This window comes from Buteo buteo, chromosome 1 (genome assembly GCF_964188355.1).
Source record: "Buteo buteo chromosome 1, bButBut1.hap1.1, whole genome shotgun sequence".
NCBI classification, from domain to species: domain Eukaryota; kingdom Metazoa; phylum Chordata; class Aves; order Accipitriformes; family Accipitridae; genus Buteo; species Buteo buteo.
Window position 1 is genome coordinate 6,174,964 of NC_134171.1, and position 24,626 is coordinate 6,199,589.

At 48.3% G+C, this 24,626-nt stretch overlaps 1 protein-coding gene across 1 annotated transcript; it reads right to left on the reverse strand.

Annotated features, from left to right (window-relative positions):
- Nucleotides 1–8,170: 8,170 nt before the first annotated feature.
- Nucleotides 8,171–24,578, reverse strand: RPIA (ribose 5-phosphate isomerase A). Its single transcript, XM_075048416.1, has 9 exons — nt 24,308–24,578; nt 19,768–19,828; nt 17,783–17,838; nt 14,613–14,672; nt 13,931–13,995; nt 13,517–13,585; nt 12,854–12,995; nt 11,539–11,638; nt 8,171–9,371 (listed from the first exon to the last, which is right to left on the reverse strand). The coding sequence occupies exons 1-9, from the start codon at nt 24,488–24,490 to the stop codon at nt 9,274–9,276; spliced, it is 834 nt and encodes a 277-aa protein (XP_074904517.1). The 5' UTR covers nt 24,491–24,578; the 3' UTR covers nt 8,171–9,273.
- Between the last annotated feature and the right edge of the window lie 48 nt (nt 24,579–24,626).

A 24,626-nucleotide genomic window follows, 5' to 3' on the forward strand; every position in this document is an offset into this window, starting at 1 on the left:
TGCCCCATGTCAGCCTGGAGAAGCACCGTGTAAGACCCAGGGAGGCTTCCTCCCCTCTGCGTACTGCCCAAGCTGTGCCACTTGGACCAGCCTGTCTCCACGGCACAGAGGGATGGAGCTGTATCAGAGATGCCCTAGGTGATCATCTTCAGGACACCAAAGGTTCATGGTGTATTTTGCCTCCACTGTGTGGACTGACCTCCCCAGACATTGCATATATTCATCTGGAGAGTCCTTGCCCATCTCGAGAAAACCAGGATGATTTCAAACCATCTATTTATCAACAGGGGTGACGACTAGTATTGCCAGGTGAAAACTGAGAGCCCTCGTTACTTTTGTCTTCTTGTATTGCAAAAAAACAACCCTATGGCTGGTCAGGTTTGGTCACAACCCAGCAATGCTCTTTAGCAACCTGGCTGCTGGCAACCGAGTGCATTAAATCAGACCTTCATGGGTGGTGAAGGCAATGGCAGGACCGATAGGGTGGCAAGGAGCGACTGGCTGTCTGGCAAGCAGCCCCAAACCCAGCACAGCCACATTTCACCATCCATCTGATGGGGAGATAAACAACATAAGTTTGAGTGTGTTGCCCTCCGTCTTACTCTACAAATATCATCTGGCATTTCTGCCGTGCCCTGGCCGGTTCCCAGAAAGCATCCCCAGCTCCCACCCAGGTTTTGTGGGACTTTTCAGCTCGTCAATCTCCATATCGTCCCCCTGAGCACACCTCGGTGTAGAACAAGCCCAGTAAATATGTCACATCAGGGGGTTTTCTATGAATCACCTAGATTTTTAAAACCACATCTGACTCAAAATTTCAAAACATCTTCCTTCTCCGTCTTTGGCTCCATCTGCAGCTAACACTGATTTCTTGTTCATTAGTTTCACCCGTGTCGCTGGAGTTGCTCCTCATTTGCGTGGAGGTGAGGACCTGTGGGTCATCGCCCTCTGATCAGTACAAGCCTTTTACTAGACCACACTTTCCTAGCAAGTAAGCAACAGTTTGGACTGACATGAAGTACTCTGTGTATTTTCTGGAGTAGATCTGAAAAAAATCTCTCTGCATCCTCCGTTGAATATTCTGAATGCAGGAAAATTTTCTATCCATCCTTTTCACTTTGACCCATCTGTACTAAAATTGTATTTTCTGCTTTAAGTAATGCAATACTTTGCTAAAGGCTTATCATGGTTCTCTGATGTTGAGAGATTGGGAGGCAGGAGGGGATGTGGGTTGCATTTATCTGGAGAAGACACTCCCAGGACGTGATGGGTCCTGCCTAAAATAGACAAGGTGAATCCATTTGGCTCTTTCCATAGGGCTCCACGTTTCCTCAAGCTAACTGCTCACGTAGCTTTGGAGTGGGAAGTTATGTGAGACAAATCCTATTACTGATGCAGTAAAACTAGGGATAAGTTGCTCCTGGTCCTGCTATAACTGTTTGATCAGCAAAACGGGTACAGAGATAGATCAATAGACAGATAAATGTATTATAGCAGACAATATTTGTCCGTGCTTGGCCAGCCGTCTGGCTAAATAGCAATATTGATCCTGTAAAAAATGACATCCCTAAAATATCTAACTTACTCCTCAAGCAGTAAATACAAGCCTTAGGGCATGGATTTCTCCACTGAATTTTTCTTGGGAAAGGCAGCCATCCTCCACAGAGTAACTGCATAACGTGGATTCTCTCTCACACTGGGTGTATCTTGTGTATTTCTCTGAAATCTGTCAAATGAAGACCAGAAAGGTATCACGTTTCTTCTCCCTCTCATTTACTGAATATTCAGTTTGGAACTTTGAGTATTATTTAATCCAGAAAAGTTCAAGTTTTCTAAATGGTCATTGACTGAACGAAGCTTATTTGTTCCTTTATAACCGGGATGTTCCTAATCTGGATGATTGAAATAAGCTACAAGAACTCACATTAAATATTTAGTGACTGCACCACTTTTATGAAGCCGAGTACGCGAGCTGTGCTAAAACACAAAACACATATAGAAATGGCATATGAACCCCCATGTGACACGCTGCCTGCCTGGGAGCTTAAAAACTTGTCCATCTGACTTCCAGAAAAGAAACATCATCTCTTTCCAATTTTTTTACAGGACCCCAAACTAATTTGGTTGCAAAACAGTAAAGGGAAGAAATTTCCCAGGCAGGATAGATTAAAAAATACCAATTCTTCTATAGTTCTTCTACAACTGAGGGTGTTCGAACTGCTAAAAGTTTCTTGCTGACTTGTTTTTAAAAGCAATTAAAAGGGGACAGCCCTTGGCCAGCCTAGCTGCTGCTGAGACAACAGTGTTGGTCGGGCAGAGCATCCGAGGAACTGGAAATGAAGCCCGACAGGTACCTGTGGGCATCGGAGGTACCGACACGTCAACCCAACCTGTCCCAACAAACCTATGGATTAAAAGTTAATTTTTTTAATGGTCTTCAGCAATTTTTCTGACCTGGAGGAAAGGGGTGCTGCGAAGGGCTGGAGGAGGGAGGAGACCCTTCATGGGGCCCCGGTTCTGTAGTTAGCAGGGATGCGCACAGAAAATACTGCTGCAGGGGCTTCATCGCGGGCAGAGCCTCATGGGGTATGAATTACAGCAATAGCTGTCGCAGAGAAACACAATAATAAGAAGGATCTAGTTCTTCCGAAACACTCATTCCTACTCAAGTTGAAAACCACATTTTTTTAGTAAAAAGCCATCTCTCCAGCCCCACATAAAACTGTCTGATACCCTTCCACTTCTGATACATGAGAGATATGGCTAAGTAAATAAGGGATTAATCAGTTTTATAACACAACGTTCAAAACAAAGTAATTTGTGAAGCATCTTTTGCACTGCCTGGACTTCTCTGCTTTCCCAGCTAGTGCAAATGCCCAAATGCCACCTCGAGTTTCAAATATTCCAGTAAAGTAAAACTCCAGTGGATTCTCTGCAGATACCTACCGACGTTACTCCTTCCTCATTAAAAGTATTTCCAAATCAGTTAAGTAATAACTACAGCGATAATTCTCTATATTCCAAATTACTATTCCCCAATTTGTTTTCCAGGATAATCCTTTCCTTAGATAGAAAGGTCACTGCTAATGAGATATTAATACCTTTAAAGGATCTGTAGATGCTTTTCACTTCCTTTAATCCCTCCATTGCCCTTCAGTAGGAATGGGCTCCATCCCTGGCAGAACGACCAACGCCTTGTTCCAAACTTAGCGCACGGAGCTGAACCTCTCTGTGGTATCCAGATGCACACAAGCAACACTGTCAAAATCCTGGATCAGGGCAATGATTTCGTTGAAGATCCTGCCCTGGGCTCCTAGGATGAGTCCCTGCATCCGAAGATACAATTGTAGGCTCATCTGGCCACAGCCGTGGTTGTTTTTCCGCCAGCTACTGCTAGTCACCGTGTTGAAGGCACCATGGGCTGGGTTACAAAAGACCAACCCAAACACAAACCCCCATCCTTGGGGACCCCACGCTGTTTATGGGGAAGCCAGTGCCGTTTTGACTTCACTACCATGCGTAGAGAAACACCGTTAACTACGGGCTATACAACGGAACGCCACCAGTTCCCTGGTGGACATTTGTCCAGGTCATTGCAGGAGAGCACAGAAGGGGAGGAGTTCAGCGGTGAATCCTTCCAGCCCAGGTATCCCTCCCAAAGCTTGGCAGATCCATGGGACACATGGACCTCTGTGCAATAATACCTCCTGTCCCCCAGCAAGCCCTTGCCAAGCTTCCAAAGATCGGGTGAGGGAGCCATAGTGGTCTTGGGCTGCTGGGGAGCCTCCTGCCCAGGAGAGTGAAGACAAGGCTGTAGGTAGCCAGGGCCAGTCACATCAGCAAATTCCCTGGAAAAATGTAGAGCCTCAGCAAAAACATGCAGCGCAGAGCTCAAAACCCTGGCCAGAGTCGACACGTGTTGCTTGAGCTCTCAAACAAGGGTGGAAGAAACTTGTCATAAATGATAAACCACGACCCCAGGAGCTTTCTGCACACAGCTGAGAAACCTGCAAGTAACCTGACAAAAAAGTAAGTGGGGGTCTGCAGCAAAGTGGCTGAGTTTTCTCAAGATGCTCAGATAGTGGATCATATCCTGAAGCCCCATGACCATCTCAGGAGATAGCAGTGAATATCTACTTGCTCTTCAATTACACAAGATTTTTGGTACGTTAGTTATGAGCTGTTGGATTTGACTCTTCACTGATCTGGTCCAGCCCTCAGTAAGCTATACATAAAAGTAAAGAAGAGAATGATAATCTCCCCTTCGAAAAACAATGCTCATGTAAGGATTAGAGGAAGGCAAGACTGTCTTTTTCAGCAAGGAATTAAGATAGTAAGAAAAGCATCACAGTGTACCATCTAGATTTACAGCAGGGTTTTTCAATTTAATTTGTCATTACCAAATACATTACGTTGGGATTAAACTGTACAGGTTATTAAATACTGATTACAAGAAGACAGTGCACTGTGGCAGGCAAATAACTTACAAGTTACTGAAATTAAGGCTTTGAAAATGTTTTAAGGGAATTAATGTTTAATTAATGATTTTGATCTATAAGGCATTCCAGTAATAGCTTCAGTAAGAGATTACACAAGCCTGTGAGACATTCATAAGTAGAAAGGATACTTGATGTTAGTGTTTTTTTTAATTAATCCTGCACTGGAAGACCATGACAAAGGAATTTAGAGTTTGGTGCACAATAAAAGGACCATTCCAGTTAGCAGGCACTTCAGCTTCTGTGATTTTTTTTTGCATGATCAAACTTACATGCACATTTTTTTAACAATACAGCATGAGATGAACTTAGAATGTAGCATGATTAAGAATATTCCTAATTCAACACCCCAAGTGAACTTGGATATTAAAGTGTAGGGAGGTTTACAGATACAAGATGGTTGACTTAATAGTCACTTTTTTTCTTCCACTGAATTTCATCTTTCTGCTACTGACTTCCAGAAACAACATAAATCAGTAGCTGCATTTAACTTTCCAACATGATTGATGATTTGTTAGAAAAGTTATCTTACGCTAAGACATTCTTGCACAGAGTCTTTTCTTCTTTCATTAAAAAAAGTAGTTTATGTAATTTCTTATAGTCAAACCCAAGTCACTGATCCTTTACTGTTTTGCTCACTACGTTCACCTTGATAATCTGACATTATTTTCACAAGGCTGTAAGTGTAATTAAGGGCGTTTAAAAGATGTTTGTGTCAGTAGCTGTAAAAATACAAACAGGAAAATCTACTGAACTGAAAACAATAAATATCAGGTATCAGTTTTCCTACAGAGATGATGTTACAAAAAATCTTCTACAGAAAAATTTTCATTAGGGAATTTCATGGTAATTTATAGTGCCCTGTCAGGAGATAAATCCCACACGAGATTCAAGCTATCTAAATAGCAGATCTGTCAAGTTCTGTAATTATATAGGGGCTTTTTAACTCTTCTGATCCTGATGGGTTATGGAGATACAGGGGTGATACAACTCCCATTAAAGTTACTGGAAGGGGAAATGAATAAACTTTAGAAGTTTTAGGTGCCAAAAAATGGCAGTTTATAGGTCTTTAAGATCATCTTCAAGCTGAAACGCATCACCTTTTTGCTGATGTACTGAGCAAAATAAAACTGCAAAGAAGTTTTGGAGGATTCACAAGGCTTGAGAAATTTGAAAAATCACTTTGAAAATGAGGATTTCTTTCCTTTTCCTCCATCTCTCCTGGTGCAGCTGGACCAAAGCCAATGTCACTACGCAATTTTTGGTTAAAACCACCTGGTTACTAAATGGATGTGGCTTTATGTTTAAAAGATATTAATACTCGTTACAGCTTACTAATATTCATTATAGCTAATTTTTATCACTGGTTATAATATGCTTATTCGCTCCTTATCACTTTGGCTATAATTGTTTGGTTTAGTACACAAAGCACACATCTTCTATGCTGCCTGCTTAATTATTTTTCATCTCCTTTTATGTCACATTTCTCAGAACAATAATTATGTCAGATCATAAATCCTGTCCTACAGTGACAATCATAAAAACCTGACAGACAGTAATAGTTGCTTTATAACACGGAACAGGGTGATTCACTTTAACTAAACTCTTCATTTCTTTCTACTTAGTTTAATTAATTCAGCTTAATTATTTAACCTATTAACCAAAGGTTAATTAAATTGAATCTGAAGCACTCTCTTACTATATTTATATTGCTTATTTTTTTTGGAACGGGACTAGTGTTTCATTACCTCTCATGCTCATTAATTTTAGTGCTGCTGTTGCTCTTTCTTGAAACGTTTGTTTTCTCCAGGGCCAAGTTAATCCATAATTTAGCACTAATGGTAAATCAGTTGTGCATTACCCGCTGTGCACGGTCCAAAAGGCGACGCCAGGGTTTGTGTGCGGGGGCTGGATTGCATCGTCTCACTGTGGTTAGCATCGGGCAACAGGACCCCCTGCGGGAACGCACCCTAAATAAATGCACCCAACCAACACGCCTTGGGCTTTAAAAGGACACCTCCTTCCACTTGCTTTTGATTTTTTTTTTTTTTCCCCAATGCCATCTTCTAAAAATACATCCCTGCAAGGGAGCAGGGTGGGATCGAGGTGGCAGCCCCATTTCTAAAGGCTTCTTAAGGGTCTTTTGAAGAGCACCTTGAAAAATGAAAGCCCAAAGCAAATGCCACAGTGCAAACCAGCCAAGGTGTTAAAATCAAATTCAACGAACTCAAACCCAAGAGCTGTTGGGAGCAGCCCACTGGTGTGGCCACAGCTGAACTGCCCCTACCTGAAGTTCTACCATGGCACCCTCACCTATAAACCGTTCTCTCTCCAAAAAACATACATAATGGTAACGGTGACAGTCTAGAAAAGCAAGGACCAGGCACCAGAAATACCTCTGCTGCCTGTACAGTTAATTTTCATCAAACATGCTCGTGGCTAGGCAGCTAAGTATCGGCGCAAGCAGGCTGTGTGGGTGACAGGGCAGAGCCACGGCACGCCAAAGCCACCCCGGGAGGGGACGGACGCCCTGCGCCCCATCTAGCTGTGCCCCACACGTGCTGGCAGACAAAGATGTGGATGGTCATGACAGGTCAGGGAGCCTCGCAGCCTCCGAGGGAAAGGACCAGACCATTCTTAAGAGCCCCTTAACTCAAAAATCCATCCAGAGTCGGGAAATCTGAGCTGGGGCAGTTTGCACATGGGAAATCAGCGCAAAGCCTCCAGAACTGGTTCAGACACCACATCTTCTCTAGCACTTCAGGGATTTTAATTCCATCCAGAGATTTTAATTCCACCTCTTTAGCACAGTGAACTCTGTACCCATACCCCACAGCCCAAGACCCACTCAAAGTCCCCCCCCCAGCAGGGGCATCCATTGCCAAAGCACCCACCGGCACTACCTGCATCCCAAGTGCCCGGAGAAACTCAAAAATCAGACCCGCCACCTTCAGGCTTAGATTTAACAAGCCCTTGCTAAGCACAAAGCTGAATGAGATCACATCTGGTCCAGGGCCAGAAAGTAATGGTGCGGTAATGGTTTTATTAGCTTTTTGAGAAGGAGCTGTTTGATTTGAGAGAGAGAGAAGACAGTCAACAGCAACATTCGCTCCTGCTAATCTCATTTCCAGAAGCATGCTGAGTGAGGAGGCGCTTGGGCACAAAGCTTTGCTCGATTGCTCTCTGTTTATCTAGGATTACATTAGGAGCCCAAGACACATCTGAAAACAGCCCATGGCAAGAACTAGGGCTTTGCAAATGGCTTCTGCAGCATCAGGTTTGCGGGAAGAGATATTCCAGTGTTTCCACCAAGCTGTTGGCTGGATGGCAGCCAGTTTGCTCAGTACAAGTGCTTCAGAATTAACAGAAGAGATGCACAGGAAGGGGAAGATTTAAAGAAGTAGCTCCTTTGGAGCTGTATTTAGATGCACAGGTTTTAGACATGCAAATTTAAGACAGTCTCCAGGTAAGCACTGCAGCTAACGAGCATTGATTAGATAATCTGGTTAATTTAAAATAATGTATTTACCTTAAGCGAAAGGAAATCAAATGCAGAAGGGTGAATTTCACCTGGGTGAAGAGCCCTTGTAAGGGGAAAACTACAGCAGAAGTTAGTCTGACAACAATCTGCCCCGTTGCCCACGAAATACTTTAAGAACCGAATTACCACTAAATCTGGTGTAACAGTTCTTTATTTCAGTGTCTACAACACAAAGAGAGGGCTTGCATTTTGACATCAGAACCATGCAAAGCACCTATACACTGAGAACAAGATATTGAACGAGTGTCTCTCTCCTGCTACATGTGGGAAATTTAGGCAGGAAGACTCGGTTTTCCTGTGCGTTCCGCTCTATCCTTCCACAAATCAACCAGCTGTGAGGGGTGATAATCAACCTTCATTCCTAATCAAATAATTTGCCACTGAACAGTATTCCACGCTGCCCTAAGCTGCTCAAACGTGCTTCTGTAAACTTTATCAAGGACCCAGTTCTGCTCTCGGTTTACAAGGACGAAGTCCCAAACACCTCCAGCTAAAGGAACAGATTTTAATCAGAGGTACTGGATTAATGGAGAGCAGAATTTGGCTCAAAGGATGAACATCTCCTCCATACAGAGGCTCAAAAAAGGCCCTTATTAATGCTCCAGACAGAGGGATGTAGAGACCACCCTAGGCTCAGAGAATTGTCATGTGCACAGAGGACAACTAGACATCCTGAACTATTAAAAAACAGTGGTATAGAAAAATAAAAGGCATAAAATACCGAACCAAAAAGGTTCCAAATAAGGCATCAGCAGGTCCCGACTGGATGCGTTCCCGTTACGTGCACTACCCTCCCAGCCAGGGGGGTTAGGATGATGCATTAGGATTGTATTTCTGACCTCAATCACTAAGCACTGTGAACAACCAGAAGGGTTCAAGTTCTGTTCAAAAAACGAAAAAAAAAAAACCAACCCAAAACACAAAACAAGGAGTATTCTTTTTGGTAAGTATTTCTTAGAAAATAAAATAAAAACATTAAAGCAATTTGTTTAAATGATTCTTTAAAAAAAGACAACATTCCTGTAAAGTAAAAATATATATATATATAGAAATAGAATATAATTTTTGTTTTGTTTTTAAAAAAGACATTCAGTATCACGTCAGCGGATTCTGATCAACTTCCCGTCCGTCTTCTGCAATAACCGCTGCTCGTTAAGGCAAAACGTCAGGTTGGCACCATTACAACAGCTGAATCAAACTGGCCGAAGGCGAAGCAGAGCAGGCAGCATGCTGGCGTCAGCGAGGCTGCTTCTCCCGCACGCTGACCGAGCCGTCCTCCATGCCAAAGTACACCACCTCTGCCATGTCGATGAAGAGTCCCGTCTCCACCACACCTGGGGAACAAGAGTTCACGTGCCGGTTAATGCCACAGCCACCCCGTTGCTTGAATCCTCTGCGCCACCCGTGTTTTTGTTCATTAAAAGGCACTAATGCCTCCATCAGAGGTTTGGAGCGAGGTGTCCAACCTGGGTGATGTTGAATCAGCCGCGCAGGGAGCCTGCGGGAAGTCTTTTCCATGCTGCCACCCCCAGAAGAAACTTTCTCCAGAGAGTGAGAAACAACTCCCAAAGCTCCCCCTGACATTCACACCGTGCCAGCAGCCACCGTTACACTAACAGAATCATGAGCATGGCATTTTCAGCCATCTGATGATCCACGGGAGCAAGAAGAAGCTACACGCAGCCACAGGTTTACTCACTTTGCCTTTAAACAAATCTGAAAAGCTATCCTGTTAGAGAACACCTGGATAACACTTGTTCAAATGTTAAGATTCAGCAGATCTGATGCTACCTCTGCAATTTGTAGCCCATTTGCAAAGGTACTTTTGGTTGCATTTAATTATGGGGTGCTCCTAACTTCACAGTGATCACTGAGCCACAGCCAGAGGCCAGAAAGGTGGAAAGAAATGGAGAACAAGGGCTACCGCAAGTGCAAGGTGGCCAGAGCCCTGCTATCACCACTGTATTTAGGCTTTAACAGTTCTGCTGATCCACTTCTGGGTAGGGAAGATGCTCTCCTCCCCATAGCGAGTCCATTTCTGAGCAGCAAATGGTGCTGAGACCATCTCCACACCAACACAATGGAGCAGGTCCCATCGTTTACCATACATCTTCCTTGCAGAGACGCAAGGAAGAAGTCCTTGCTGTTTTGTTTGCAAACAGCGTAACCGGCCACTGTTTTTCTCTTGCGCAGAAACAGCTCTAGTGATGTAGAGATTTGTATAGCCACGGGCAGAAGCTGCATTAGGATACGGAGCACTGCACCTGGGACAGCCCAGATGGGCAGTGGTCACTGGTTCATTTAGATTGGTCACTGCTTCGGTTAAATCTGCTCCTGCCAAAGGTCCAAACCTGCCATCTACTGCTGTCTGCAAGCAAGTGCCAGGTAATTATTCAGATTGCAAGGACACCGGGACAAGTCAAGGCAGAGGTAGCATCCTAGCAGCTTGCTCCTAGAGCAGGAAAAAAGAAAACGGGTGTATTTTCAGTAAATCACCCTTATAAGCAGCATTGAGGGAAGCAAAGCCACCAAACAGAAGCAACTGGAAGTTACTGGCAACTCTTCACCCAGCCTACACCCATGGCCTCTGCCTGCTCTTGTATCTTAATTGTGGTGCCAGGACAATATATTGCTGCTTTGTGGGGACTTTTGAGGTTTGTGCAACAAGATCCCAACCTATTCCTGCATGTTCTGACAATGCACAGTCAGTGAAGGCAGTTGTGTTACAGACTTCAGGGGCAGGCAGGTATCTGAGATAAACTCAGAGATAAGGAGATACAACAACATGTACTTGAAAGCTGACCAGATTCAAGAGCAGACTTTGCCAACATAACCAGAGAGATATCCAGATGTGGCTGAGCCAGTCTATCTGCTGATTCACTGAAGTCCAGAGAGTGCCACTGCCCCTGGGCAGACCTGGATCGTCCAGAAGCAGCTCTGGCCTGGGCAGCAGGTCTTCATGCAAGGCAGGAGTCCTTGCAGTGAGGCTGTTTCATTTGCAAACAGTGCGATCAGTCACTGCTTCTCTCTTGCACAGCAATAGCTAGGATACGCTGCACTCCCACAGCAAGGTGAGCCCATAGGACTACACAATGGTAATGGGATGCAGAGCTGTAAGCAGCTCCTCGAAAATACTGTAACCCAGTGCAAACCCTCCCTCCAGAGTCCACCAGTGTTTCCATTAAAAGTCCCTCTCCAAACTGACACAAAGAGAGTAAGGAAGAACACAGGACTTGCATGCCTAATGGGAAACAGCGTCCTAAGTCACCCGGCATCACCCTAGGTTTTTACCACCATATGGAAATGCCACATGGGTACCATTGCAGTAATTCAGCAGATAGATCTCTTGAGTAGAAACAAATGTAGGGACCCATAAGAGGGCAGTGAACAAACACACACACACATTTCCTCCTATCCAGGGGAGAACTCCCACAGACAGGGTTATCTAGCACAGACCAACCTCTAGCCAGCGTTTGGGTTTTTTGAAATCATAAACATTACCTGGTATCATTTTTATAGCGGTGTTCACTTCACTCCATTCATGAACTTTGTCAAACTTCCAGTCCAGGATGAAGTTCCCGTTGTCTGTCACCACAGGGCCCTGAGAAGCAAACCCATTTGTCACCACGAGCTCCTTGTCTACCGAGCCCAGCCAGGGACTGTCACAGCCCTCACCGGGACCAGCCACCTCCACTGCAACAGTTTAGAGAGAGTCATCATTCAGGTAAATCAGGGCAGTCCACAATAAGCCTGTAAGTAAAACCATCACCCAAGGCAACTGCTCGTTCCTCATTCTCCTGCGTACAGATAATCATGCAGAAGTTGGAAACATCACTGTAACAGGAGAGCCTCCTCACAAGAGCAAAGCTAGGTAAATGTCCTGCAAAGGCTATCACAGGCAATTGAAGCCGGAGTAAGACCCCTCTGCCCCAGTGCTAACAGCATGCCACTGGATGCCATGGGGAGTTGAAAAACTGCTGGACTTAAGCATCCCAGATGTGCCCAGCACTCCCTCAAGCCCAACAGAAGGAGCAATTGGTTCCTTTCAACAGAGGAGAGACAGCTGGGGTTGAGGACAGGGTGTTTCGGCAGCGCTGAGCAGGGTGTGCAGCCATACATCCCAGGAGGGACCAGCATCCTCCAAGGACAGGGCTCATGCTGGAGCAGCACTGATGTGCATTCCCCAAGTGACACTGGTCTCAAGTTCACAGAGAACGCTGGTTTGCTCTTCTCAGGCACCCAAACGCAATCCCCTAGAGCCTCTTGGGATTAGACACATTAAAAACAAGTATTCAGCCTTCAGGCATTAACTCCAGTCGTTACTGCAGACAGCCCTCCTTTTCCCTTGCCATGCAAAAGCAAAGCCCCGCTGCCCAAGCCAGGATAGGACAGTGGCAGCGGAGACAAAGCAGCTTCAGTTTTAATTTAGTCTGGCTCCATGTGGAACAGAGAAGCCTGGGATGGAGCATGAACTGCCCCCCACAATTTGAGACCCTCTTTGGTAGTGCAGACTGCCTTCCAGCCCCCCAGTATCCCCACAGAGCAGGAGGTCAGACCCAGACTGGCAATCCCTCTTCTCCCTGCTCAGGGATGCTTGCTTTAGGAGACGTAAGCCGGAGAGGCTTTCAACGAGCAGCCTGAACACCTAAACACACAGTTCATTAACTGTGTATATAATTAGGAGGAATTACACAAGATGCCACTCGTGGGAGTGAAAGCCCAGATTTACTTAGGTGAAAGGCCAGAACTCTGGTCCTCCATTTGCCCACGTTCAGATGGCTCCTCTGGGGATGCGGGGCTGATCAGGGACACGTACCGCTTTGCTAACAGCCATCCGCAGCTCTGCGGCACCTCCAAAGTTTTTGGTCAGGGCTCTGGTGACGGGGACATAAGCCATGGGGATGACTTCGATAGGAATTCCCTTCTTCCATCGCTCCCCGAGGCTCTCTGATTTTTTCCTGAGGACACAGTTTGAGGTGGGATTAGCATCAGACATGACATTGCTAACCCCATTAACATTATCACATTCCCTCTTGCAAACCCCTCAGGCATAAGGCCCTGGAGGGCACAGCGGTCAGTTCACACGTGCACACGTGTAGGAAGAACCAGTTTAATACATGATGCTCTATTCACTCATAAGCCCTGTTTTGACATGTTTTGGACAAGCAGGACACGAGTTGTTTTTAATACAGCCCTGCAGTGGTATGTACAGAAGGGGAAATTTATTCTGTGCTGACAATCACTGAGCTCAAAAAGCAGAGCAGCCATCTCCCCACAAGCTCTGCTGACTCCTAAGCAGGCCTGCTGAGTTGAAAATTAAGAAAAAAAGCTAAATTGAATTGCTAAAGCACTGGGAGCCAGGCTCATTTCCATCTATTCCTGCTCCCCTGACCCACTGGAAGGACAATAATGGCCTAACACAGAACCATCCAAATCCTCCCATGGGACAGAGAGGTATAATGAACAGTAATATTTTCACCTGTAATCCGCAATAACGATGAAGCATTTTGCATATCCTGCAACTATCTTCTCCTGGGTCAGACAGCCACTGCAAGGGGGGAAAAATAAAAATAAAATAGTCAGAAAACATCAGACTGCTCCTCAATGTGCCTGATGACCTTGAAGTCCAGTCCCCTCCATCATGTTCTTGCTGGTTTTGGCGCTGCCACTGCCCCACACCAGGGCTCCTTCCCCTGCCCCATCACTTTATCCTCCTTGTCCCTTGCACACACTCCCGGTCAAGAATCACCTCCCACTGCAGGTACACGCACGGCCCTGCACGGGATCCCACCAGCCTCTCCAGCCCACCCCAGAGACATCCGTAGCCAGAAAAGGATGCTCAGAGGCCACCGCCACCAGTGCCGCACACAGACGGACAGACAGCAAGGCTCACCCGCCACCTTTGATAAGGTTGAGGTCAGAGTCCACTTCATCTGCTCCATCGATGGCAACATCGAGCTGTAGGAAGAGGAGAAACTTGGTGTGGAAACCCCTCCTGCGCAGCATCCAGGCACGGCTCTTGGCACAGCTCGGGGGGGTGTCAGGTCCCAAGCAGCAGCCAGAAATGTCACTAGAGCTGGGACCACCTCGATGCCAGCCTGACCAGAGATGAGTGTCTGATCGGCCACCCAAGGATACCAGCCCCCACTAAACCACAAGTATGTGAGAGCAGGAGAAAGGAAAACCAAAACCAACTGCTGGCCTGCAAGGCACATCACTTTAGCCTCTAGTGTCACTTAAGGACCAGCGCGCAAGCAAGGAACTCCTGGGGAAAATCTCAGTGGCAGTTCAGCAACATAATACTCCTGTCTCAGGCCAGCAATCCTCAGCCTGGAAGAGATGCCAAACACCTGGAGGAGACACAGCTTGGCAGCCTACTTGCCATCTAAAGGGAAAAGCACTAAGACAAGTCTAAGGCTTGGGGAAAAAAATAAACTAAGCTAGTTCTTGCTCATGTTCTGCAGCGTGGCTGCCTGAACTCTCGTCCTCAGGGGAGTTCAAAGGAGCCTGATGCGTTATGAAGGACCAGGTTAGAGGAAGGTCAGGCGAGGTCTCACCTCCGCAGTCCCACTTACCTCTGGATGTCGGTCCAAGTCACTTAGCGTTAAGCCGTTCTGCAGGATCAGCTGTCGGGCCTGTGCACCAAGAACACAGCAAACACCATTTACTGGCGGCAGGAAAGGAAAACAAGACTTGTGGTGTCATTCCCCTGGCTGCGGCAAGGATGGAGTCTCCCTGGGAGAGCTGGTGGAGAGGCTGCAGCCAGCAGCGGGAACGCACGGCAAGGAGAAAATGACGCTTCCAGACCAGACCAGATTATTTTAATCAAATGAAAACCCTGCTGATGATTTGAACTAAAATGTTCAGATGGTGCAACAGGACTCCTGGGTTCAGGTCTCTTCATACTAAAGAACAGGAGGCCCCACCAGCTTGGTGGGAATCACTTGCATTTAAGCATTAGAGCAGATGCGGGATTTTTGAGTCCTGTGTTGTTTCAGCTTGGACATCATTCTCCCTTGCACCCATCCAGCCCCTCTGATTTCCTTCAGCTGAAAAATGGAAAATGAAATATTTACACCATAGCAATGCGGCACTAACAAAAAGGCAAAAAAGAAAAGCACAACTCATGGAAGAAGTGTGGGAAGCCTCCCGAAACAGCTGTTTGGTGGCTCCAACCTACTTTTACTGAAGTGGCCGTGTATTTCCCTCTAGTGGCAATACAACACAGAGCACCTGGAGTTACCCTCCACTTGGTCCATCAGTTTAAACAGAAGTTGAAACTTAGAGAACCTTGAATTGGTTGAATTTTCTATGTTACAAATCATCACCTGAGTGAGAATCCCTCCCTGCACGGACTCTGCTCAAGTCTGAACTTCCTACCATGCGGTAGCTAGACCAAGAAACCACAGTGCGGTAGCCTGGATCAACTCATTCCCCTGAATTTTACCCACTAACACTAACAAAGTGCATCAGTCACATGTATTGGCATCCCAGAAACAATAAGAAGACTTAGCAGGCAGTACTCCTGGCAATGAGATACGATTTGAATTGTTTATTGTGGCGTTTCATAGCATGCAATTTTAACACCCATGGGCTGTGGGCTCTTCACCTGTGCGTTGGGATTGCCCTAAGGACTCACAAAATAAAAAGAATAAAAATCAGTGGGTTTACATTCATTACATGGTGTCCACATAAAGAGATTTCAGGGATCTGGGAATTGAAAGCATTGAAAAACACTGTGCTGCACATGCAGGTCAGATCCTGAACAGGCTTAGAGTCAGCAGTGTGGAAACGAGGTGGCTGTCTTCAGGCTCTCTGTTTGCAAGGCGATGGGAGCAGACCAGCAGGACTCAAAAGCGAGAGCTCCCACAACTGGGGGAAAAGCATTGGTAACTGCGCAGCACTTGCCAAGAACGGTCTCACTCTGTGCTCTCAGCACACGTCCAGGCAAAAAGAACAACGCAAAAGCCAAGGGACAGATACTTACCCCGGCTCTAGCTTTACTGACGGTGATGGAATAACCCAACCTGACAACAGGGAAGGAGGACAAAAAAAGCCTACTGAAACCAATTCTTCCTTGCCAGCGACCTCAGGCAGCCATTTACACCTGTACGTAGCGAAAATAACATGCTGTTTTGCTGACCTGGGAACACTTCACTCGGAAGTGGTTGAGGTCTAAGAGACCGCAAAAGATACGAGGCAGCCCCATGTCTGGGGGTTTTTGGCTCCTGCAGGTATACGACTGATCTCTTTGCTTTAACAGCAACCTTTTTGTTTTACTGGTAAGAAACTCTGCAGTGTTACACAAACTATCCCAACATTTCAAGGCAGGACAGGCTCCAGCTCACATTCACTACGAAAGCTTTATCAGTCTTTTCTGTAAGACCTAATGACTGAACTCAGAGCACTTTTCCTAGGTTGAAATGGGACATGGTATCTCAGGATGGGGATCATTTTAGACAGATCAAAGACAGACTCTCACCACAGTCTATATATGCAACAGAAGTACTGATATAGGTTAAAAAAATAAAAAAAAAAATATCTAGTTTTCACTTTTTGCCCTTTGCAGCAGTTTGTATTTGTCGTGGTTTAACAGCTGAAACCAGGACAGTATTATACCCCAGTTGGCCACTGGTAGTTTGCAACAGCTAGGAAAAAAGAGAGTCCCATCGCCCCACACTCACACTTAAAAAGCATCTGCAGGGTAAGAGGATGTTAAGTTTTCATAAGATTTTTGAATAATTCAGGTTGGTCTCTATCCAATCTCCAGGTCAAAGCAGTGTCAGCTACCAGGTTGCTCAGGGCTTTACCCACTCAGGACTTGAAAACCTTGAAGGGCAGACTCTGCACGGCCTGCCTCACTGCTTGATTGTCCTCACAGTGAAAAAGTTGTGACAAAAGTACAATCCCAAGGTCCACACCAGGACTGTGAGAAGGACATGTGCCCAATTCCTAGACTGGGAAATTGCCACCCCACCTTGAAAATCCCACGGGTGGTCCCCATCACGTCACCTCTCCCTGCCCAAAGGGGACAGGGTGACAGCTGCTCCTCTGCAGCACGTTCCACCTCAGGGAATAGAGGCAGAGAGACCAATGCCAGTTGCCTGAAGGCACGGAAGCAGCTCAGAAGCTTCCCAGCAGCTCTGCATTTCACCACCAAGCCGCGTTCTCCCTCTCCCTGCAAACCTCTCAACAGCTATTTGGTATGAACCAATCCCTGCAAAAGCTGCACAGGAGAAGAAAGAGTAAGCTGATTTCGCTTCTGCAATTCCTTATAAAACCCAGTTGATGCATTCCAAGTTCCTCCTAAAAACACATGAGTTTGCTACTATTGCTTGCAGCGTGATTTTCACAGCTTTCAGGGCTTGATACAGAATCAAAGGAGACTAAGTGTCTCTAATGAGTTTTGCGCTACGAGTCTGGTTCACCACTAAAGAGCATCTTTCTGTAAGCAGGACCCAGAGCAAGCCACACACCAACACCGACATAACCAGCGTTACCACACTGGTTCAAAACACACCTCCTAGCACTACGGCATCCCTGCAGCTCAGGTCAGGGTAACACAGCACCATCACCGCTGGGTTCATGAGGTCCATCTGCAGGCTGCATCACGACTGCTTTCACCGGTTAACTCACACCGCAGCGAGCCAGTCCAGAGAGCGGCGTGGTTGCCTCCCGCAGCCAAAGGGAAGATCCCCTGTGTGAGTGTTTGGACTAGCGGAAAGCAAAGGAGGAAAGCGCTTACCTGAAAAGACGTAGGGATGCAGACAATTGTCAGGTTCTCCTCTTTAACCCGCTCGGCTGTAGGAAAAAAAGCAGAAGCCTCCGTTTGTTCATTGCAGAAGGAAAAACCCCATCAACTTTCACTTTAATAAATTTCAGTTCAGAGCGGCCCCTTTGAATCACTGCAATTACTTGCTTGGCTTGCAAATAACTCAGTCATGCTCAAAATGCAAACAGGTGCCACCCTGCACAGGCTCAGGCTCAGTTTCTACAGTGAGAAATGTTTAAACACCCACCCTGGCTCAGCCCAAGACACCACGAGCCATTAACCTTTGTGTCTCCAGCGGCAGAGAAGCCTTGTCAGCAAATCATCACCTGGGAAATTAGCCCCATTCCCCTCTCACTCCATTAGACAGGTTTTGCTGCGCTCCTTGTAAACAGACAGCTTCAGCAGCTGTCTGAAAGGTTTTCTGGCTTGTTGCCTTGGGGACATCACATTCATTTATTATAGAACATTTAAATATATGGCAGGGAAAGGACTAATAAAATACAGTATTCCATTAAATGGAAGGAAATATTACCTCCCCCAGGTTAACCTCAAATGACTAAAATCTATTACTAAGATATGATTATGGACAAAATGTTATTTTAGTAATTACAATACTTAGGCATAAGCCAACAGCCCGAGAGTCAGCAACAGCTCTCGCGCCAGAGCAAGCACACGGGCTACATGCTTCAAGGTAATGCTGCTGCTGGAAGGATTGAAGATGCAATACGTGAGGCCGTGTGTTGTTACAACCCACATCCCAGCGCTAACACATTCAGTAGCCATGAAAAGTCAGAATTTGCAGCCTGGAACAGGCACTCCACTTGACTATACCCATTTATTTAGAGACTAATTCTCTGTTAAGAATCGAGAGTGGTTGCAATACTGAGCCAAACCCAGAAAGCCGAACCGCAGCTCCCAGACAAATAACTGTATCACACACACAGCGTGGGGTGAGGTGGGTGCCACGGGGCAGGCACAGCACCATCTCTGCTGTCTCCCTGCGAAGACCTCAGCCCTGCTTGCCTGCGGTGGGCTGGCGGACGGCTCTGCCCCACGGAGCTGGAGGCGACACGGGGACTTCCCAGCCACGCAGAGCCACCCAGGTGGGACACACCGAGCTCTGCTTCTGAGCAGGAGCCCCGGCTCCATGTCTGAACAAGACCCCCATGAACAACAGGGCCGACGCCGCGCTTCTCACCCGTCACACGCGGCTGCTCTGTTTTGCATCCGAGGACAGCGAAGCAGGACAAGAAGGTACAGCACCTCCACAAGCAGATCTGCCCTAGGGCTGAGAGTGCCCTGCGAAGGCAACTTTAAACCTCTGCACCCTCTGTAAGGAGGCGAGGTGAGGATAATTACCCTCACATTCGCTTTGCAAAAATGCATTTGCCTCACTTGAGTGTTTTGCTGAAATTTTCTGAATCACACCTTGAGCAAGCTTGCACCTGGGGCAAGCAGATAAACCTAGCTGCAGGGTATATAAAACAAAAAAAAGCAGCAGGATTTCACATTCCTCGTTTTCATCACATCTCAGCGGGTCCCTCAATGTGAATAACGTGGATGTGAGCAAGCAGCATCAGCCACATACAAACGGGTTAACGGAAGCAGAGCAGCTGCATGGCCCACAGCCACAAAGCAAGTCAGGACTGGGCAGAGCTGGAAGAAACGGAGGGGTTTAGCTCCAGTTTGTGGCGGGTGCCAGTAAAGCGCTTTGCCTGGCTGTATGGGGAGAACAGGTGGCAAATCATTACCTCCTCAGGGCTCTCTATGCCATAAATTTGGAGCACAAGACCCAGTTTTAACCTTCAGCTTCAAGGAGGACACAGCAGTCAGTGAACAGACCCGACACATCAGCAATAAGTCGGCATCCAGACGATTTAGCATGTTTTTCAAGTAGTTGGGGCAGCCGGACAAGGGGGCTTTCTGCGGTGGGAGGGACACGAAGGGGAGCATCCTACCTAATCGATGCACCGCGTGGACAATCGTAGAACCACTTCCAATCCCAAGAACTTGATTGTTCTGCAAATCAAAGAGAGACAGAGGAGAGCTGTTACTGGGGGCTTGGCACAAGGGCTGTCCACTTTTCCCAGTAAACTTGACATTATAAACACATGCAAGAGGAACCTTGCCGAGAGATGCATGCTGACACACGTCGTAGCACGCTGCAGGCAAGGAAGGGAACACGCTGTGCCAGCGAGGGCACGACCACTGTCTGAGGCTAAGGGATTTTAAGCAACTTGCCCTCTCCCCAAAGGGCATGTGCTTGCTAAACACCACCACGGTCTGACTCTCAGGGTGTTCAATGCACGCTTAATGCTGTTTGCTGGCACTCCATGCACCCTCTCCTGCCGGAAAGCTGGGAGTTTCAGACAATACCACAAAGGAAGAAGCTGAAACAACCTCAAGATAACATCTCCCAAGGAAGCCGCACAGTAAAAGCATGGGTTTGCTGCCAACGGTATTGTTAGTAAACAGTACGGATGCACCAGCGGCCAAAGCAAAGAGCACAGCAGCCGTTCCTGGAGCATAATAAAAACCGCTCTCCAAAACAGAGTATATAACTGCCTATATGAGAGTCCAGCAACACATTTGAAAGGTGGGTGAGCCTGGCAGCATATGCTGAAGAGGTTCATATTTTAACCACAGCTCAGCCCTAGCCTTTCTCTGCATATGGTCTGGCTTAAGAAGGATCACCACTGCCTCATCAGTAATACAGTTCTCAATATGGTTAGACACGGTTCTAAAAGGTGCTGCAGGCTGAGGGTGGATGGGTGCAACTGTGTTACCTCCGCAAGAGGATGCTCTGCGATGTAAATCACTGTTTATTATCAGCTCAGCCTCCCATCCTCTGAGAGCTACCTGCAGCCTCTTGCACATTTCCAATTTTCAATGTACTTCCTCTTCTTTGGATGGGATCCAAAGCTTAAATTGACTTAAGGAGGCCCACTATAACTACAGAGACTTCAGACGAGAGAGACTTCAAGCCAGCCAGAGATGCAGGCACAGAGCTCTTGTGCATTATCTCTTGGACACTAGACAGGTCTGGAGCTCTTTCTCCATGTGCAGCAAATCCAGAGTTCAGCAGCTGTGGAAAAAGCCACACCTACAGCATTTCAACCAGCTAAAATCCTACTGGCATGCAAGCTTGCCTGGAAAGGTGGAGCTCAAGGCAGGTCACGCTCCCCTAGGATTAATGATTTCCCTCGCTTCTGCAGGTTACAAGTTGAAAAACCCCAAAGTTCTCCAAAACCCAGGGTACAACCAGAGACTCAGCTTATAGCCTGGCCCTCACTAATCACCGTGACTCTGCAAAAGACGGGGAAAGCAACAGATCGCAGCTGCACACCTGCACCGTTGCCAGCAGAAACCCAATAGCTCCCGAGGTTTCTCGGTGTCACCCGCCTGGCAGGCAGAGCCAAGCGCGGCCAGCGAAGGAAAGAAGGGGCAAGCAAAGCTGCACAGAGGCTGGCAGGACACGGGCAGTACCGGTGTTCCCAAGAGACTTGTTTCGACCTGGGAAGAGGCAGTTTCTTCTCTTTTCCCTCATTTCTAGAGGGTGGGACAACGTCTTGGAGCAGCAGCCCTAAAGGGATGGGGAAAGCCTCAGCATCAGCCACTCCACTGTCATGAAGTGGGAAGAGCTCACAAGGGTCCCAGCCCATCTCTGGCAATAATTTTGAAGGCATTTATCAGTGATGACAGGTTAAGCACCCTCCCTTAGGCGGTGGCAAGACCTTGCGCTAACTGGGTTTCCCAGAAAAACAGTTTAAGTCAGTCTAAACCGGTGCTGTCACAATCCCTGCCTTACTGCGGCTCCCACCTCCTCAGCTCCAACGCCAGGCGGACCAGACTCAAAACCAGCCAAAAAACATCCACTTTTAAAACCAGGGACAGGGCGAACGTTGGCGAGAAGCAGAGCACAAGGTCAGTGTGCAAGGGGCAGGTCCAGGTCACAGCACTGAGGAGCAGCACCCCATGCAAAAAAAAAGAGAAAAAAAAAAAAAAACCGACTTTTCAGCTTGTTTACTAAAACCCGAGCAAGCAGAACCAAGGCACCGAGCCACAGCACAGCTGAGGACCCACGTATGGACTCCATGAGCGGAGTCAGCAGCGACCAGAGTGTTGTCCCTGCTAACCCAGGGGCCGAGGGATGCTGCCCAACATTGGAGATGCCAACAAGGCAACGCACATCAAGGGGCTGTCAGCAGCACCACGGGGCTGGCCGGTCCAACGTAAGTTTCCAAGACTAGGATTTACGTGGGCAAAGAGCAGGAGATAAACATTGTGTAAAGCCCAGTTTCCTCTTATTAATCCTCAGCCCTCTGGGGCAGCAGGACCTATGGTTCTCACCCATCTTTCCATTTCTAACGGAGACGCTACCAGGGCCTGCCTTCGGAGGTGTTGTATAAACGCAAAGCCAGCTCTCCCCAAGCAGCTTACGGCTCTAAAGCCCCAAGCCCCGTGCCTGCCCCGCTCCTCCGAGCCGTCATAGCATCACAGCCCGTGGTTTCTGAGGTCGGTCATCTCAGTGTCCGCTCCAGTACTGGGGAACTCTGCTCCTACAGCTGCCCAGGGACAAGTGCTGTGGGTAAACACACCAGTGTGGCTTTAATTAAAAAAAAATAAAGAGAAAAAAATCCTAATCCCTCTCATACGCCTAGGTTTACAACTGCTGCAGGCAGCACGAGGAGCTGCTGTGCTGGCACCAACAGGGATGGGTGTGAAGGAGGATGCCGAGCGAGGAGCCTGATCCAGTACCAAGCCCCTGGTGCCACGATTTACGGCACAGTTCAGCGGAAGAGATTTGCCCAGCATAACCAAACCCTGAAGTCAGTGGCATCTCCCACACGTCCCTACTGTGCAAGGGAGGGATTCTGCAGCTTTGCTTTCGGAGACTATGTTGCTCCCTCCATTAACAGCAATTAACGGCCAAACACAAAACTATCCATTACAAACAGCGGCTGTGCCCTCCCAGTGCAAACTGAAGGGGAGACGGGTTTTCTCTGACAGCTGAGACCATCCAGCTCCTTGGCGGCGGCTCTAATCTGCTTCACCATCACTTCAAACCAACTTGCATGGCAAGCATTGCAATATTACCCCAGCCGCTGGATATTTTACTTAATCAGCCTCGCTAGCCAGGCCCAAAACTTTAATCAGCTGGGACACGGCCAGAAACATTATCCTAAGTTTGCCTGACCATAAACCAGCACAAAGGCCAACTGTTTCACTACGAAAAGTCCAAAATTAAGAGTCACGTTTTAGCCCAAATCAAAGGCACCCAGCTCGTGACAACCCGCTGCAGCAGTCATGCCTCGGCTCCACACCTTGCGACACAAAGTCCTTCCTCCTACAACCCCTCAACCTGCAACTATGAGGCTTGCTTTGGGTACGAAAGGGGGGTTTTATGCAATCGTCGTTCCGGGCTTCCCCACCCCACAGACCACTTTTTTGCTCGTTGGCCTGGCAGAGGGGTAGGACTCAAATAGCACGTGGCTGTGCTCTCTGCAGGCAGGTACAGACTGCTCAGAGGAAAGGGAGGCTGCAAAACAAGTGAAACATTTACGGGACATCAGGGAAGCCATCAGTAACTGAACCTCAAGACGCCAACCCAGTGGAGGGGAGCGGGAAGGTAAAGGGAATTTTTTTCCCCCCTGACTGCCAACATCTACCTCCTTGGCAGTGACCCTGCGCCCGTTTCACCACTGCTGTTGCAAAAGGGCCCGCACAGCAAACATTGCGATAAGCCACCGCGCGACTTTAACCGTTGCTCTTCCACACATTCGCGCTCGGGCTGCGCCAAACCTCAAGCAGCTCCAGTCCCATTTGACGTTCAAGGGGTTGATTAAAGCCCCTTGCTGCACGTCCCTCCGGGCAGAGGACGGGACACGACCCCCCGGTTAGGGGCTGTTGCTCCTCGCTGGGGTGCTCAGAAATAGGGTGCAGCAGCAGAGCACCCCGGACTTGGAGAAAAGAGCAAGACGCGGCGTTAGCCTCAACACCCGGTGGGGGTTCAGGCTCGCGGGAGGGCGCACGGTGAAAGTTTGGAGGTGCGAGGCACCGAGCCGCTGCCTGGGAGGTGCGTGCTGGGCGAGCGCAGAGACGGGAAGGGAAAAAGTAGTTTTCTCCCTTCTCTCCGGGCTAAAGGAGCGCGGTCCAAAAGTGGAGAAGGAAGAGGCTCGGCGGGGCTCGGCTGTTCACCCCAGAGTCCCTTCTCCTTGCACCCCACGACTGTCCATGCCGCAGCCGGGGTGGGTGGGTTGTCCGTGCACCCCAAAACCCGTCCGTGCAACCCGAAGCCCGTCCGTGGGAAGCTCCGTACACCCCACGGCCGCTCCGTGCATCGAGGGGAGGGGAGAAGGGGGGGTGTCCCGGCACCCCAGACCCCCCCCCGAGCCGCTCCACGCACCCCGGGGGCCCGTCCTCCCGTGCGGTGGCAGGCTCCGGCTCCACGCCGTGCCCCCCTTTCCCGCGTGGGGACCGGGGTCCGGACCGTCTCACCTGGACGTGCTTGTCCACGGCCGCGCAGGCGGCCAGCCTCTTGGCCTCCTCTGCCATGGTGCCTCGGAGCCGCCCGCGGGCCGAGGCGCGTCTCCCCGCCGCCGGCCCCGCTCTGACCCTCCCCGGCGGCCGGGCAGCCAGGGGCGTGCTGCGGAACGGGCCGAGCCGGCCGGGGAGCCGCATGCCGCCGCGGCCCGCCCCCGGGGGGGCTCTCCCGCACGGGCTGGAGGCCTGGGCCGAGCCCGCTCCCTTCCTCCTCCTTCTTCTCCTTCTCCTCCTCCTCCTCCTCCGGGAGGCTGGGACTTGTAGTGCTGCGAGC